This window comes from Equus przewalskii, chromosome 15, assembly GCF_037783145.1.
Source record: "Equus przewalskii isolate Varuska chromosome 15, EquPr2, whole genome shotgun sequence".
Lineage (NCBI taxonomy): Eukaryota > Metazoa > Chordata > Mammalia > Perissodactyla > Equidae > Equus > Equus przewalskii.
The window spans coordinates 71,400,430-71,419,519 of record NC_091845.1 but is presented as its reverse complement, the minus strand read 5'-3'; the positions used below and the strand labels follow the sequence as shown (position 1 = coordinate 71,419,519).

Genomic DNA, 19,090 nt, shown 5'->3' with positions numbered 1-19,090 from the left:
TACCCTGGTCTGTTAAAGCACTGACAATTAATAGCAGCTCCAGTGGATTGTTTTTAAGTGAGCTATTGATTTTGACCACATGTCATGTCTTCTTCCTGAAGTGGCAAAGTGGTGCTCGTGCACTGTGACTCCACATGCCTGCCTTTTCCTTGGGAGGATCAGGAGATTGCCTTCCATTCCAGACTTTTTCGTGGGAGGATCAGAGATTCCCTTTTTGGAGCTGACTTCCTAGCCACCTCTCAGGGTACAGAAGAATGGACCCACTTGCCTTTCCTTGGATGAGGCCAGTCTTAGGTGGGAGACCAGGAGGCAGCCCGGAGGAAGTGGGTGGAGGGTGAGGGCATATTTACATTGTCTTCCGCTGTCATCATGCGTTATCTTCTTTCTCTTAAAAGTTCACTTTAATTCTTTTTTAGACTCTCTGTGTGTACATGTGTACACTCTCAACCAGGTTCTGTAAAGATACTTAAGGTTGCGGGAGAAATGTAGGAGGAAAATACTGAATGGGTAGAGAATTGCATGAAAAATTTTATTTAATCTACAAGATTATTGTTTAAACAGATATGGGGATTAAATATTTATATGATTTTTCTCTTTTAATTATGAAGAAAAGACGTCCCTTTCTTAAAGTCTGACATTTGTAAATTCCCTGTTCTTATGATGTAGTGAAATATTAGGTCTCAGCTCATTTTCTGTGTATAATTTGACTATAGCTAGATTTATTAGATTCTGATGAACAAATTATTTTTTTGTATCTATGTCAGCTTTTTAGTTTCCATAAACTAGGAAAATTTGGAATAAGAATTCCGTATTTTTTTTTTTAGCATCAATTAAAATATAAAGTATTTAGTGGTTTCATACATAGTTAGTGATTTTGGCTTTTCTCTAGCTCTTATACCACACTCAGAACCTAGAAGATTATCTTGACTAAATAAATTTTTTACTTAAGTTTTGACTGGCCTTTGGAAGCTGGATGATATCATAGAATAATAGAGTCTTGGCCGACATTTGGAAACCATGGATGATATCATAGAATAAAAGAATTTTGTGGCTCAGGAGAGACATTAACATCGTCTGGTTTAACTCCTTTGTTTTATAGTTGAGAAAATTGATGCCTGGAGAAAGTGGTTAAATAATTGATTGTTAATAAATTCTGCTTGAACTCTGTTTCCATGGCATCACTTTTATTTTCCTGCCTTAACTGATTTCTGATGTTTTCTTTAAAATCTTGTTTCCCAAAAACCCATCTTTGATGTAGTTGATTCATGCATCTAACATTTGAGTAGCTACAAATACACCAAGGCCCCAGCCCTTCTTGTGAGTTGTGCAAGGTAGTGGGAAAGGCAGACATGTGAACAACTCCCTGGAATGTATTTTGTTAAATGCTGTAAAGGTGGTTCCTTTTATAAAGGGAGATGATTTGCTCTTTGGCACTAATCAACCCTTGTCGTGGCCTTGGGAAACCAATAGTTAACTTTAAAAATCATTTGGAAAATTTTTTTTTTGGAAGATTAGCCCTGAGCTAACATTTGCTGCCAGTCCTCCTCTTTTTGCTGAGGAAGATAGTCCCTGAGCTAACATCTGTGCCCATCTTCCTCTATTTTATATGTGGGACGCCTGCCACAGTGTGGCTTGATAAGCGATGCGTAGATCCGTGCCCGGGATCGGAACCGGCAAACCCTGGGCCTCCGAAGTGGAATGTGTGAACTTAACCACTGCGCCACTGGGCTGGCCCCTGGAAAATTTTTTAAACTATTGAATTACTTGAACTTAAGCTAGACAGGCCAGGTTATGTAGAGCACAGGCCTTGAATTACATTTGAACTTAAGATTGTCTAGGGAAAAATGAATTTTTCTTGATGGATGTTGAGAGTTTTGCGGGAGTATCTTTGGTTTTTCAGCTTGGAATTTGGGTTGTTTAAAAATAAAAATATGAACAGATGTCATATTTTCTAACAAGAGAACAACATTCCTCCTGAGCTGGAATTGGCTATGAGAAATTTGTCTGGTTATTGTAATCAAACAACTGAAATGTTTCTCATCCTAGGTTAGATAGAATAGAAAAATTCTGTGCATTCTAATAACAAAATGCTACCTCTTCAGTCCGTGACTGTTCCCTTCTTGTTCTGTCTGCCTTCGGCCAGAGCCTCTTTCCACCCTCCACCCGCTCCCTCTCCTGCTCTGTCCTCTTTTCTGCCAGCCCCTGCACTTTTATCTTGTGGAGCTCCAGTTCTCTTGTGAGGTTTCCACTGACTCTTTTCATAGTCCTTCTTTATCTCTTCAGCTTAACTGAAACCTGATTTTCTCTTTTAAGTGATGGTTTCCTCATAATCCTTTCCAGTCACTGGAAGCATTTTATTACACTCCCTTCCCATTCATGGGGCAGAGGCCACTCTTTCTCTTTTCTTTTTTAAAAATAGTAATTTCTTGAGGTGAAATTCATAAAACATAAAATTAACGATTTTAAAGTGAACAGTTCAGTGCCATTTAGTACATTTACGTACCATGTTGTGCAGCCACCACCTCTGTCTAGTTTGAAAACATTTCCATTGCTCCGGAGTAAAATCCCTTACCAGGTAAGCAGTTTCTTCTCATCCCCCACTTCCCCCAGCCTGGGAATTTGTGTTCTATCTCTGTGGATTTATCTATTCTGGCTATTTCATATAAATGGAATCATACAATATGAGACTTTTTGTGTCTGGCTTCTTTTATTTAGCATGTTTTGGAGGTTCATCGACATTGTGGCATGGATCAGTACTTCATTCCTTTCTATAGCTGAATAATATTCCATTCTGTGTATATCCCACAATTTGTTTATCCATTCATCTGTTGATAGACATTTGGGCTATTTCCACATTTTTGCTGTTATGAATAATGCTGCTTTGAACATGTGTGTACACGTACTTAATTGAGTACATGTTTTCGATTTTGGATATATACGTAGGGAGTGGAATTGGGGGTCATAGGGTAATTCTGTTTAACTTTTTGAGGAACCACCTGACTCTTTTTGACAGTGGCTGAATCATTTTGCATTCCCACCGCAATGTGCAAAAGTTCCAATTTCTCCACATCCTTACTAATGTTTGCTGTTTTCTGGGGGTTTTTTTTTTGATTAAATCTATCCTAGTGAGTATGAAGTGATACCTCATTGTGGTTTTGATTTGCATTTCCCTAATGACTAATGATGTTGACCATCTTTTCATGTATTTATCTTCTCTGGAGAAATGTTTATTCAAGTCCTGTGTGCTTTTTTTTTTTTCTGAGGAAGGTTCACCTTGAAGTAACATCCACTGCCAGTCTTCCTCTTTTTGTATGTAAGCCACCACCACAGCATGGCCACTGACAAAGTTGTGTAGGTCCATGCCCAGGAACTGAACCTGGGCCGCTAAGGTGGAGTGTGCCAAACTTAACCACTAGGCCACTGTGGTTGGCCCCCTTGCTCTTTTTTTTGTTGTTGTTGTTTTGGTGAGGGAGATTGGCCCTGACCTAACATTTGCTGCCGATCTTTCTTTTTTTGCTTGAGGAAGATTGTCGCTGAGCTAACATCTATGCCGGTCTTCTTCTATTTTCTGTGTGGGCTGCCACCACAGCATGGCTTGATGCATGATGTGTGGGTCCGTGTCTGGGGTCTGAACCAGCAAACCCCGGGCTGCCAAAACAGAGTGCATGAACTTAACCAATATGCCACCAGGTCCGCCCCCACCTTGCTCATTTTTTAATTGTTGTCTTTTGTTGTTGAGTTGTAAGAATTCTTCATATTGTCTCCATACTAGTCCCTTACCAGATCTAGAATTTGCAGATATTTTCCTCCATTTTGTAGGTTGTCTTCGCCGTCTTGATATTGCCTTTTGATGCAGTTTTTAATTTTTATGAATTTCAATTTATCTTTTTTTTTCTTCTGTTGCTCATGCTTTTAGTCCATATCTAAGAATCTATTGCCAATCCAAGTTCATGAAGATTTACTTCTATGTTTTCTTCTAAGAGTTTTATAATGTGGGGGTCTTACATTTAGGTTGTTGATCTGTTTTGAATTAGTTTTTTTTTTTTGAGAAAGATTAGCCCTGAGCTAACTACTGCCAATCCTCCTCTTTTTTGCTGAGGAAGACTGGTCCTCAGCTAACATCCATTCCTATCTTCCTCTACTTTATACGTGGGGCGCCTACCACAGCATGGCCTTTGCCAAGCAGTGCCATGTCCACACCCAGGATCCGAACCAGGGAACCCTGGGCTGCCGAGAAGTGGAACGTGCAAACTTAACCGCTGCACCACTGGGCTGGCCCCTGAATTAGTTTTTATATATGGTGTGAGGTAGGGGTCTAATTTCATTCTTTTGCTTGTGGATGTGTAGTTGTCCCAGCACCGTTTGTTGAAGAAGCTATTCTTTCCCCATTAAATGGTCTTGGCATCCCTGTCAAAAATCAGTTGGCTGGAAATATAGAGGTTTATTTTTGGACTCTGAAGTCTATTCCATTTGTCTACATGTCTCTTGTTATGCCAGTACCACAGTGTTTTGGTTTCTGTGGCTTTGTGGTGAGTTTTGAAATCCTGAGGTGTGAATTCTTCAACTATGCTCTTCTTTTTTAAGATTGTTTTGGCTGTTGGGGGCCACTTGCAATTCCATATTAATTTGAGAATCTGCTTTTCCATTTCTGCAAAAAAGTTGGTTAGACTTTTGATAGGGAATGTACTGAATCTGTAGATCCCTTTGGGTAGTGTTGCTACCTTAACAATAGTAAGTCTTCCAATCCATGAACACAGATGTCTTTCCATTTATTTAGGTCTTTAATTTCTTTCATCAATGTTTTGTAGTTTTCAGTGTACAAGTCTTTCACCTTATTTAATTTTATTGTTAGGTATTTTATTCCTTTGGATGCTCTTGTAGATGGAATTATTTTCTCAGTTTCTTTTTTGGATTGTTCATTAAGGGACCAGCCTTTTAAAAAAATTCTTTTTAAATATTGGCACCTGAGCTAACATCTGTTGTCAATCTTCTGGTTTGGTTTTTTTTAACTTCTTCTCCCCAAAGCCCCCCAGTACATAGTTGTATATTGTAGTTGTGAGTGCCTCTGGTTGTGGCATGTGGGATGCCACCTCAGCATGGCCTGATGAGCAGTGCCATGTCCACACCCAGGATCCAAACAGGTGAAATCCTGGGCCACTGACGTGGAGCACATGAACTTAACCACTCAGCCACGGGGCGGCCCCCACGGGACCAGCTTTTATCATGCATTACATCCTTTCTTTCCTACTCTGATTGTTTTGCCCTAGGACAGTGACTCATCATCCTCTTCTCTTTTGATGTCAATGATGCTTACTTATATGTTCTTTGACCCATTAGGGTTGTTAGAGTCACCTTACCTCTACAAGATGATCCTCAGTGAATTATCCCCTGACTCCCAAAGGATATTAGAACCTACCCTGATTTTTTCTCAGCTGTTAAACCTTTGACCATGCTGGTTTCCCAGCTCTTAGGCCTCTTTTTCAAATAAGGTGCTCGTTGAAATGGCTGCTTTAGACTTGGTCCTCTTCTCAGCCCTTGGAACTTCCTTGTTCTGACCATGGGACCCCAACCTTCCTTCTCAGTCGTTCTCTTCTGCTGGGACTAGGCTCTGTTTCCTGGTCTCCTAAAGAGTTACCCGACTCCTGGCTTGCTGCAGAACTGGCTCAGTGAAGCATTACTGAGTCAATTGTTTCCCTCAAGGTCTCTCTAACTGTTCTTCACCCTGCTTCACCTCTCTGCACTCACCACACCACTCCTAGACGGTGATAACCCCTGCCATCTGCTACCTGTGCTTTGAGACTGCGTTTAATTGCTGTTGTCATATTTGAAACACTAATAATTAGTAGCGATTAGTAGGAAGGAGTAAGTTTCCAGAAATGCAAGTAAGGTTTCATATTAGAAAGCATATCAATAAAAATTACCATATTAGTATAATAAAGGAAAACATAATTTGATTATATATGCTGTAAAGGAGTTCCATGTAATTCTAACACCTATTATTGATGGAAACAAAACTGCTCAACAAAATGGAAATACAAGGTTTAGTAGTTAGGGTAGGCTAAACTGTTATAAGAAGTGTACCCAAATGATAATGGCTATATTACAATAAAAGCTTATTTATGATTCATGTAATAAAGTAGGATGGATGTTCTTTTGTTGTTGTTGTTTTTTTAAAGATTTTATTTTTCCTTTTTTTCCCCAAAGCCCCCTGGTACATAGTTGTGTATTTTTATTTGTGGGTCCTTCTAGTTGTGGCATGTGGGATGCTGCTTCAGCATGGCTTGATGAGTGGTGCCATGCTCGCACCCAGGATTTGAACAGGTGAAACCCCAGGCTACTTAAGCAGAGTGTGCGAACTTAACCACTCGGCCACAGGGCCGGCCCCAGGATGGATGTTCTTGATCTACTACTCTACACCATGACTAAAAGACCCAGACTCCTTCCATCTTTTGGCTGTGCAGTCTGCTAGGACCTCATCATTGTTTGCATCTAGCCAGCCAGAAGGTGGCAGAGTTTGGAGAAATTGTTGAGAATTGTTGAAATTAACATAGGTGAAGTGTTAAAGTCACACATCACTTTTGCTTACAGTCCCATGGAGAGAACTTAGCAACATGGCCAGGACTAACTGCGGTGAGCTTGGGATATATAGCCTACCTCTGTTCCCAGGAGAAAAAGTTATGATTATTCACCTGAAGGGAAAAAAAGAATCAACTAAAAAACAGTAATTCATAAGTTGAATGTGCATACAAAATTAATATAAAAATCATTAGCCTTCATACATACAAACAAAAATCACAAGGAGATGTATTTGAAGAAAAGATCACAAATAACAAATAAAAAGAGAAAATATCTAGAAATAATCTTAAAAAGTAGTAAGAGCTACGTAATGACATGTTTATAATTCTTTTGAGAGAGAAAACGAGAAAAGACCTGAACTTTAAAAAAAAAAAAAGGCACACCATGGTTTTAGGTGAGAAGAGACAAAATCATAAAGACAGCATTTCCTCAAGTTAATGTATAAATTCAATAAAATCCATTTCAAAACACCAACAGGTTTTTTGGGGGAGAGGGAGAGGGGACTAGAAAAGCTGATTCTAACACTCATATGGAAAAATAAACAAGAACAGCCAGGACAATTCAGAGGAAAAAGAAGTTAAGGGGTAGGGGTAAACTAGTTCTACCTGATATTAAAACATTTAAATAGTTCATGGATTAGTTTCCTCTTGCTTCTGCAATACGTTATCACAAACGGAAACAACACAAAAGTGTTATCTTATAGTTCTGGAGTTGAGGTGGCCGAAGTGGGTCTCCCTTCAAGATCAAGGTGTGGGCAGGGCCGCGTTCCTTTCTAGAGCCTCTGCCACTTTCTAGAGGCCAACACTTTCCTTGGCTCCTGGTCTCCGGCCTCTATCTTCAAAGCCAGCAGTGTTACATTTTTCTGACCATTTTTCTGTAGTCCTGTCTGTCTCCCACTCTGAACACAGCCAGAAAAATTTCTGATTTTTACGGGCCCATGTGATTAGATTTTCCTACCCACATAATCTAAAAAAAGGAAAACAGAAAAAAGAGAGTAGATTATCTAGATGCTGTCATTGGTCTTTTACTTTTTTCTTTCTTTAAAAAATAATTTTTTTGAGGATGTGATGGGGAAGGAAAGAAAAAGATTACATTCAGAAATAAAGTATGATATTTTCTACAGATTTCATCTTTTTCTAAAAATCAGTTTAAAATTCTTTTTATTTTATTAATTTTATTTCCTGATTATCAAAGTAAAAACATTGTTATTATAGGCTATTTGGAAAATGTACAAGACCATAAAAAAGAAGAAAAATATCTATCATTTTACTGTGCATTGGTTTTTTTGGTAAATATCTTTCCAGTCTTTTTTCCATTTTCTCATTTTTCTTTATGTAGTTGAAATGTTATGTAATGGTTAAGAATACATCTTTGAGATAGTACTTCAAAATCTATAATGTAAGTTTCCCCTCTCTCCCTCCCTCCTTCCCATTGCCCTGTGATTAGATCGTGGCCTATACATTTTCTACGTTAAGAAACTTTTCCTTATAGCTGATCACTTTTTGTAAATCTCTTATGGATGCCTTGGAGGAATTTAATTTCCGATAGAGTACTGTCTTATTGTGTCTGTATCCACTCAGCTATATTAATTATGGCTATCTATAAAAAAGTTATATTATCTACATACTAGTGTTAGTCATAGACTGGTAATTTTGTATCATGCTTATACTTACATTGGGTTCTCTCCATGTTTTTAATATTTTGGGGTGATTGTACTTATATTGGATTCTCTTCATATTTCTAATATTTTGAGATTTTTTTGGACTCTGCATTTTGATTTAGAGCTATAAAGATCCGTGATTACTATACTCTCATCATGAAGTCTATCTCTTCCCAGTATAAAATGATTCTTTATCTCATGTTAAAAATAAAATCTTTCAGTGTGTTTTGGAATAGCTTTTTTGGGAAAGAATACTTAATTATCTTTTTCTGATGCCTTCTGAGAATCTGTTGTCTGCATATGATGAGAATTTGTCTGAGAATAGAATTCCTGGCCTGCTTCCTGTTCCCCTGTAAACTGTAGCTTTGTTGCATTCCCTGTCGTGTTCAGGGTCTCCCATGTTATTCTCATTCAGATAGTGAGCATGGGTCATCCAAGAATTTTTTTCTCAGTTCAGTCCCAGTGTCACTCTTGTATGGGGACCTTCTTTCTGAGTTTTGGTCTTCTCTTTTCAGTTCGTGGTGCTTTGCCAAATTTTACTTTTCGGTATATCTGAGTATTTTAAGGGAAGGTTGGAAGAAGGCGTTTTAGTAGTTAGTAATTTTACCATTACTAGTGTTAATGTTGATATGTAAAAGATATTGTCTTTACCAATGTAATTTATTTATTTTTTATTATTATTACTTTTTTGGTGAGGGAGATTGGCCCTGAGCTAACATCTCTGCCAACCCTCCTCCGTTTTGTATGTGGGATGCCGCCAACAGCATGGCTTGATGAGCAGTGTGTAGGTTCACATCAGGAATACGAACCCCTGAACCCTGGGCCACCGAAATGGAGCATGTGAACTTAACCACTGCACCTCCAGGCCAGCCATGGTGTGATTTTTTTTTAATTGAGTTTTCTTGTTTGAGGGCTTTCTCTCTAGCTTTTGCTGGCCTTTATGGATTAATTTAGGCAATAATTGGATTTTTGTTGAATGATTTGTTGCAGCTATATGTGTATTCTTCAAACATGTTTTTGAAAATAATTTTTGTTTTTTTCCAGTTTAACTTTCACAGAGAATTTAAGAGAAGAAAAAGAATAAAAACATGCAATGAAAAATAACCCGTAATCCACCACTGTTAATATTTTTTGGTATTTCCTTTCTTTTTTGAGAAATTGAGCACACACACAACGTGTATATATATAAACATTTAACTTTAATTCAGTGGACATTTATTGAACCATTTATTGAACTGTTTTGTGCACCAACTATTCTACGTACCAGACGTTAAAATTTGCTGTATATCATTTGTGTCTTGCCTATTTTCATTTAATGCTACATTCTAAGCAAAACCCGTTTCATTAAAATTTATTTGTAACAGTCCTGTTGATGGCTTCATAATGTTTTTTAGTGTTTTTTGGTCATTGAAACCTGTATTCAAAGGGGAAGCTCAATATGTCACATAGACGAAAAGGGAGAGATCTGATTGGAAGGATATAATGGCTCATCATTCCTCCTCTCTCCTCCAAAGACAAACTGTTCTCTGTTATGGATGTATTATGGTTTATTAATCACTGTGCTATTGCTGGTCATTTATATTGTTTCTTTTCTTCTGTTTTAAATATTATTTTGATTAATATCTTTATGCATAAAAATTTGCATCTATATTTGGTTTTCCTTATGATGGATTTTTAGAAGTGTAATTACTGAGTCAGAGTATAAATATTTGTAAAACTTAGGCATGTATTCAGATTGCTTGCTTGCCATACCCTGCCTAACATTCAGTATTATATTTAAATAATATAAGCATTTCTGTTACAACATCAAATACATTCCTAAAAAAAAAAAAACCCTTTAAGATTGCCTATTCACTAAAAATAACAGGACTTATGGGAAAAATAAGGTTGGGGCAAACCACTCAAGATCTCTGCAATTTTCAAGCCAACTACTAACAAAAACATAATTGATACTTTATGAGATAACTTGGACAGCCCAGCCAAACCACTTAGCATGGCTGAGGCTGCCTCAGAGAAGAATTAAACATATTAAAACATATCAGGATGGAAGTCTCTGGCCTGCACGGTCTTGAGATAGTGCAGATGAAAGTTGCCGTCTAAGCCAGTGGGGCTGCCATGAAGGTGGCACGGAAGTGCAGCTTGCTTTGATCCAGGAACTGTGCAAAAACTGGTGCTACTGCTCTGAGGAGGGAGCCCTGGCAGGTGCTCCTTTTTAGTTTTCTGAAAATAGAGCTGAGAGGGCTCCTGCCTGGCAGTAAGTGAGCTGCGTGAGGGTCTTTCCCTTACTCACTGAAAGCTATAGTTCTTTACCTGCTGTTCCAGTTTCCCTCACCTGGGAAAATTCAAATGTGAACTGACACGATTTCTGTGTTATACTGGCATTGTTCATTGGTATTTTGTTTGCTAACCATTTATAAGCTAATTGGTGTTACAGGAACGTGATTTATGGCAGAAAAGACTGTATTTGCGAATTTGATAGGTGAAAATTTGAATCTCATTTTAATGTTTTTTTTGAAAAAATTTAAATCCTTTCAAGTTAGGAATAACTACCTTAGTTAATAAAGAGTGTCTATTTCAAAACAACTTTTTCAAAATATGTAGACAGAGGGGGCCGGTCCCGTGGCCGAGTGGTTAAGTTCTTGTGCTCCGCTGCGGCAGCCCAGGGTTCGGATCCTGGGCGCGGACATGGCACTGCTCGTCAGGTCACGTTGAGGCAGCATCCCACATACCACAACTGGAAGGACCTGCAACTAAGATATACAACTATGTACGGGGTGGGGGGTGGGGGAGATAAAGCAGGAAGCAAAAAAAAAAGATTGGCAACGGTTGTTAGCTCAGGTGCCAATCTTTAAAAGAAAAAGAAGGGATGTAGACAGAAAACGGCAACTCTTTTTACTGTTTGTATTTCAATTTCAATACTTCAATCTAAGGTAGTGAAGTTCAAATTTTCATTTATTTTGGTGGCCATTATGGATCACAGGACTCCGGACTGTCAGCAGCTTATAAACATTAATTTGTTTGTTGAGGATAGACGGCATGTTTTGTAGTGTCTCTCGTTTGTGGGAATGGCTTCATCCAGGATTATGCAGCATTCAGTTACAGCACCAGAGAAGATGGAGTAGGGAAGTCAAGTCAGTTCAAGATTGGGTGTTTTCAGGGTGCACTATGCATGTCTGACATAGGCTGGAGGGAGAAAGTTGGGGATACTAGTAAGAAAGTAATTGAAGTAATTGGGGTTGAGGCTTATATATTGTGAGCCCAGAAAACAGCTGTTGTAACAACAGATGGAAGGAGCTGAGGAGCTACTAGCTGTTAAGATATTACAATTCAAGATTTTGGAGGTAGAACAGTTTACATATTGCTACTGTCCGTAGACATTAGATGCTTTGGTATGGGGTTGTTGGAGTTGGGGAATAAAAGGAACATTGAAGGTCAGATTTGTTCAGAGTGGGTGGTCTCAAGGACGTTGGGAATCTGCCATAGTAGGTCACAGGAGAAGGCTTTGTAGACATTTTATAAACTGGTTCCAAAATCCTCAATGAATGAGGTAGCTAAGATACTAGGAAGGATAGAGGGTGTCATATGCCTAATTGGAAACAGGAGTTTTTTGTTTTTGTTTTTATTTATTTATTTATTTATATTTTTATTTTTTTTGAGAAAGATTAGCCCTGAGCTAACATCCGTGCCCATCTTCATCCACTTTCTATGTGGGACGCCTACCACAGCATGGCTTGCCAAGCGGTGCCATGTCTGCACCCGGGATCCGGACCGGCAAACCCCGGGCCGCCGAAGCAGAACGTGCACAGTTAACTGCTGTGCCACCAGGCCGGCCCCGGAAACATGAGTTTTGATGAGGATACTCAAGTAATCATCTGAACTGGTCATAGGAATACAGAGCAGAGCCCACTGTGGGTGGGAGAGTGGGTCCTTGGGGCTCTACAGGGCTAGTTGTGCTTCAAGAAGGTGGAAAGGTTAGTAGAAGTCACAGTGTATTAGGGGATGACGCTACAGTCCTGCACTGCATAACACTGTTTGAGTCAATCAGGGACCACATGTATGATGTTGGCTCCATAAGACTAGTACTATATAAACTATAGACTAGGTGTGTAGTAGCTTATACCATCTAGGTTTGTGTAAGTACACTCTGTGATGTTCACACGACAACGAAATCGCCTAATGTTCCATTTCTCAGAACGTAGCCCAGTTGTTAAGAGATGCATACTGTGTAGAAAAGGGTCATTGAAGAGAGAGTCACAGATGGATGACCAGGGTAATAAGCATGCCCGCGCAAGTTGAGGTCCAAATAGGTTTTAGTAGCTTGAGAAGGTGAGCAGATTCCAGTCTTTGTCCAGCCTTCAATTGGTATGTTGTGGAGAAGTTGGTCTGGTATGTTCAAAGAGAATGTTTTCTAGTAAGGAACCATGGTTTCTGCCTAGAGTTTGAGTTGATAGAACTGGAGAGACCTTGAGCAGTTTGGGGAGAAAGATATCCCCAGGATGCTGGAAAGGGAATGGGCTGCATCCCTCAGTCTCATCTTACGAGAGAAGTAAGAGTTCAGAGAATTTCTAGTAGGACTGAAACCACAAATTATTAAATGACTGCATGCATGGCTTGAGGATGTGCTTCCTTTTTCTTCTTTATTTCTTACAGCTTGCAGCTCTTTTTCATCAAGGTTTATAGGGAGTTGAATTTACAGAACCCCTAGATGTTCTTGATACTTTGAACTGTGGAAAACTTAAATATTTACACGTTATTGTTATTACCAGTAATAACATTATAACTGTTACTTATTAGGAACAGAGTTCTTTATTTCCCTGTTAAAGATGTTTGAAGTTTAAATTTGGAAGTTGTTGATCACTTAAGATTAATTATTTTTTCTAAAACTTTTTATGTTAGTGCTAGTAACATTCTCTGCTATGCAAGCTCTTTGGGATTAGAAGAGAGGTAAAAACTGTTGACTTTTTTTTCCTCTTTAAAAATTTTTAGGTAACCTTTACATGTAATGAAATGTGCAGATTTTGAATGTACAGTTGGTTGAGTTTTGGAAAATGCATACACCTATGTAACTACCATTGCAATTAGATATAGAACATTTCCATCACCCCAGGAAGTTCCCTGGGGCCCCTCTGCAATCAGTTCACTGGTCTCCCTCCCATCCTCCTTCCTAGGCAACCACATTAATCTGATTTCTATCACCGTAAATTGGTTTTACCATATATACTCTTTTGTGTATAGCTTTTTTCACTCATATAGTCTGTGAGATTCATCCATTTTGTTACCAAGTCTCAAACAGTTAGTTTATTTTCATTGCTGGATAGTATCCCATTGTATGAATATACCAAAATTGGTTATCCATTCATCTGTTGATGGACATTTGTCTTGTTTCCAGTTTTGGCTATTCTGAATAAAAGTGCTGTCAACATTCACGTACAAGTTTTTTGTGGACATGTTTTTATTTCTTTTGGATAATTACTTAGGAGTGGAATGACTGGGTCACAGAGTAGGTATATTTATAAGAAACTGACAGTTTTCCAAAGCAGTTGAACATTTCTGCACTCCCAGTAATGCATGAGAGAGTTGCAGCTGCTTCACATCCCTGCCAGCAGTTAGTCATTCTTGGGTGGAAATGGTATCTCATTGTGGTTTTAATTTGTATTTCTCTGATGACTAATGATGTTTAGCACCTTTTCATATGCTGTTGTCCGTTTAGGTATCTTTTCTTACAAAGTGAATATTCACATCTTTTGCTCATTTTGTTTAATTGGATTGTCACGTTTTTGGTTTGTAGGCGATCTTTATATATTCTAGAAACAAGTTCTTTTTTAGATTGATGTGTTATGAATATTTTCTCCCAGTTTGTCACTTGAATTTCATTTTCCTAATAATGTCTTTTGAGGAGCACGAGTTTTTAATTTTGATGACAACCAATTTTTTTTTCTCATTTGATTCATGTTTTGTGTGACCAGTCCAAGAAATCTTTGCTTACCCCAGGTTGTGAAGATATTCCCTGTGGCTGAGTGCTTGAGTTCGTGTCACTGGTTTGGATCCTGGGCGTGGGTATGGCACTGCTCATCAAGCCGTGCTGAGACAGCATCCCACATAGCACAACTAGAGTATACAACTATGTACTGGGGATTTTGGGGAGAAGAAGAAGAAGAAGAAGAAAAAAAAGTGGCAACAGATGTTACCACAGGTGCCAATCTTTAAAAAAAAAAGATATCTACATTTTCTTCTAGAAGCTTTATAGTTTTAGCTTTTACATTTAGGTCTATAATCTGTCTCAAATTGATTTTTGTGTGATGTGTGATAAGCATCAGGATTTTTTTTTTTTTTGTAGGGAAGGATTCGCCCTGAGCTAACATCTGTTGCAATCTTTCCTCTTTTTTTTTTCCTACCCAAAGCCCTAAGCATGGTTGTATATCCTTGCTGTAAGTCCTTCTAGTTCTTCTGTGTGAACCACTGCCACAGCATGGCAACTGACAGCCGAGTGGTGTGCTTCTGCAACTGGGAAGCAAACCCCGGCAGCCAAAGCAGAGAGTGCAGAACTTTAACCACTAGGCCATCAGGGCTGGCTCAAGATTTGTTTTATGCTATATATTCATCCAGTTGCTTTAGCATCAGTTTAATTGAATTGCCTTGATGCCTTTGTTGACATTCCATTGGCCCTGTATTTACAGGCTTGTTGTTGGATTCCGTCTGTTCCATTGATGTGTCTATCCTTACACCAATACTACGCTGTCTTGATTATTATAGCTCTTCATTATGTTGTGAAATCAGGTAATGTGAGTCTTCTAACATTGTTTTTTCTTTTTTAAGATTGTTTTGGCATTTAAATTTCATTTTAGAATTAATTTATTTCCTCAGAAAATCTCTCGGGATTTTGATTAAGATTACTTTAAATCGATAGATCAGTTTGAGACTTGACCTCTTAACACTATTGAGGCTTTTCTAAGAGAATGGAATCTCTCTCCACTTAATTAGGTCATCTCTAATTTTTCTTAGCAACATTTTATAGTTTTCATTATAGAGGTCTTGGATATCTTTAGTTAGATTTATTTCTAGGTACTAGTGTTTTTTGATGTTGTGGTATTGATTTTTAAATTTTATTTTCCAATTGCTAATATATAGAAATACAATTGATTTTTTAATATTGGCCTTGTATTCTGAGACTTTGCTAGATTCATGAATTTGGTTTTAGTAGTATTTTAGAGATGTCATAGTGTTTTCTACACACATAATCATATCACGTGTGAATAATGTGTTCTCATTCATCCTTTCCAACCTTTATGCTTTTTGTTTTGTCTTTATACATTGGCTCACACCTCAAGTACATGGTTGAATAGAAGTGAGGGAAGTGGACATCCTTGCCTTGTTTCTGATTTTAGAAATAAGAATTTAGTAGTTTACCACTGGGTATGATGTTAGCTGTAGGGTTTTTGTAGATGCTCTTTATTGGACTGAAAAAATTTCTGTCTGCTCCTAGTTTCCTGACAGCTTGTATCATTAATAGGCTTTGAATTCTTACCAAATGCTTTCTCTCCATCTATTGAGATGATTTGGGTTTTTATCTTTTACTCTGTTAACGTGGTGAATTACATTGATTTTTAAAGGTTAACCTTTCTGTACACTTGGTCATGATGCATTATCCTTTTTATATATTGCTGGATTCAGTTTGCTAAGTTTTATGGAGAATGTTTCTGTCTATGTTCAAGAGGGATGTCAGTCTGTAATTTTCTTACAATGTTTTCATGAGGTTTTAATATCAATGTGACACTGGCCTTGTAAAATGAGTTGGGAAGTGTTTTCTTCACCTGTTTTCTGAAAGAGTTTATGCAAGATTGGTATTTTCTTAAATGGTTGATATAATTCATATGGACCTGGAGCTTTGAGGGAAGGTTTTTAATTTCTTGTCAGTTTTGGTAAATTATGTTTTTCAAATATTTTTCTGTTTTATCTAAGTTATTGAATTTATTGTCATAAAGTTCATAGTATTCTTATCTTTTTGATGTCTATAGGATTTGTAGTAATGTTCCCTCCTCATTTCTGATATTGGCAATTTGTATTTTCTCTTTTTTTAAATCAGTCTTACAAAGGGTTTAACTGTTTTGTTAATCTTTTTAAATAATCATCTTTTGGCTTTATCCTTATCCTACAGTTAACTTCTTTATTACTATATTTGATCAGAGAAGGTAGTCTGTATTATTTCTAGTTAGAATCCTTGTTTTAATGTGTATGGTCTAATTCATGATTAACTCCCCCCTTGTTTTCCTGTCCCATAATTATATTGTTCAAATCATATGTCCACACTAAATTTTTATCTGTTTTGATCTTTTGTTTTCTCAAAGGATGTCGTTTCCAACTGTGATTGTGGATTTGTCTGTTTCTTCTTGATTCTTTTTCCTATCGGTTTTTGCTTTCTGTATTTGAAGTTTTTTTTGTTAGTTGCACTACTATATCTTCTTATGTTTTTTATTAATATGAAAATTTTCTTATGAATAAATTTTGTATTAATGAATTTATTAATATAAAATCTTTTTATCTTGAATTCTAGTTTGTCTCACGTCAGTATCGCCTCATCTACTTTCTTTGTTTTTCTTCTTTTTTTGACCTGGCTTATGTTTTAAAATTTTCTTCTAGGTGTGTCTCTTGTAAACAGCATCAAACCTAGACTACAGTAAGACTCAGACTTTTTTTAAAAACAAGCAGATTTAAGCTATTTACAATTATTGTGATTGCTGATGTTTTCTTAACCCAGCTTTCTTGTTGCACTTCGCTCCTACCTCTCTCCTGCCTTCTTACCGTCTTTGTCCTCCTTTCCTCCTTTTGCCTGTGTTACCAGTTCTCCCTCCCCAGATGTTTGCTAGTACTTCCTGTCCAGCCAGCAGGGAGAGCCTTTGTCAGAACACCTCGGACTCTCTCCGATTGCATTTGGTACCCTGTATGGAATATATAAAGCAGTGCTGCCCAGCCAGTGCAGCAGCCTTCCCCTATGTAAGCCTCAAATCTCATTTCTCAATTAATGATTGTATTAGATTCAGTTCAGAAATGAGAAAATTAATTTTACAGGAGAAATGCCTGTAGCAGAGTTATTTCTTTCTACATCTGTATTCTCAGGAGGTGTGAGATTTCCATCTTGACTTTTTTGCATACCATAGGGTTTCAGACCCATAGTATTGGCTCAGTAAATATGAAATTTACGATTCAGTTGGACTGCCCTGTACCTTTTCCCCTCCAATGTGTGGAATATACGTGTCATACATTGCTAGAGGGACACCTGGACACATCTTTAGATACAGTAAATCAATTGAGAGAAAGTTATTCTCTGCTTTTATTCTTTCAATTCTTTTGGATTATCATGGAGAAAGCCTTTGTTTGATTCTTTCCTCCCTCCAGCACTTGCCAGTTCCCTTCTCCTCCCTATTTGTAAACAATGAGCTAGACTTAAGCTCACTGACTTGGTAGGTACCAGTGTTTAGTTAGAATTTAGTAATATTGTTTTATTTTCCTTTTAATTGATTTGTTTTGGTTACTTTGTATTTTTTCACAATACTTACTGATTTTCCACTCAAGATAGTGATTAAATTTTGCCTTTAAAATTTTTGTTTTAAAAATTGAATCAATTTTAAAGAAAAATATTAAATACAGGTAGAATGAAGGGGTATGACGAGAATGTGATATGTGTTGGAGGTTGGATGTAGCCCTGGTCAAGAAGGTGGCATGGGAATGAGTAAAATTTGGGAGTTACTTCTTCAAGCATTTCTCAGGCGCTTGGTTATTTCTGCTTTATATGCAGTGCTAACTTGTTTAACAAGTGTTGACTGAGCATCTGCTTTGTGCAGAGAACTGTCATGAGAATATGAGGAGAAACACTGCATTCTCCACTGTGTAATCTAGGTAGCGACGAGGACATGTGTCTCTGCGGCAGCTGGTGTGAGCATGCTCTGATAAATGCTGTGAGTGGCCAGGACATACTGACGGAGGAAGCAGAGGTCCTCTCTGGCTGGGGCCTTGAGGCCTTGGCTCACGCTCATGTTTTTACCCAGGTGCACTTCTCCCTTCCGTTTTGAATCTCTCTTCCTAAGTCCACATCACTTTTGGGGGGAGAAGGTGTTTTTGTTTGTAGGCATTATTCTGAGAAACACAGCGTCCAAAAGGAAGAGTCACAGGGGCCCTCAGAAGACAGAGTGGCCACCAGAGTTCTGGCTCCAGCACACCTGTGTTTAGCTGGGTAACTGCTTAATTGTTTTGAGTCCTGGTTTCTTCTTCATCTTTGTTGGTGATGATATAACTCAGTTTCCTTCCCGAAGGGAGCACGTGTGAGAGACGTTTGTGATGTACATTTGTTCATCAATATTGTTTTCACTCCACTATTAGTATTTGAAATACAAGTGGTTAATGATTTTTAGAGTATTTTAGGTGCTTAATTCTTTTTTCTCTGTTTTTTTTCTAGGTCTTGATGCAGAACTTTATTATGTGAGAAATGACCTTATTAGTCACTACGCTCTGTCCTTTAACCTGTTAGTACCCAGTGAGACAAATTTCCTGCACTTCACTTGGCACGCAAAGTCCAAGGTAAGAGGGGCTCAACCAAAGATGCCAAGACAGGGCCATCCAGGCCTAGAGGCTGAGGCAAGGGCTGTATCTGAGTGGTGGGCTGCCATCTGTACAAAAGGGTCAGTTGGTGGTGGGCTGTGGCAGTACTGGGTCCTTTCAGATTTATATTTTAAATTTTTAGCCTATTCCTCTAGACTTTCTCAAATCCTTTACAATGAAGGTAGCCATCATTTGTGTGACTAGTTTATGAGAGAACACTTGCATCCTTTCAGGCTTTTCAAACAGGGATGCAGATCTGTC

General features: G+C 38.0%; 1 protein-coding gene across 3 annotated transcripts in view; it reads left to right on the top strand.

The window, feature by feature from the left end:
- RYK (receptor like tyrosine kinase) overlaps positions 1-19,090 on the top strand; it is a 94,546-nt gene that overhangs the window by 11,990 nt on the left and 63,466 nt on the right. For 2 of the 3 annotated variants that reach the window (XM_070577537.1, XM_070577535.1), the window contains exon 2: positions 18,687-18,808. In XM_070577537.1, the coding sequence (XP_070433638.1) occupies positions 18,687-18,808 (122 nt within the window). Of the gene's footprint in view, positions 1-14,918; positions 15,014-18,686; positions 18,809-19,090 lie in introns of those variants that run through there. The other variant, XM_070577536.1, reaches the window with a different exon arrangement.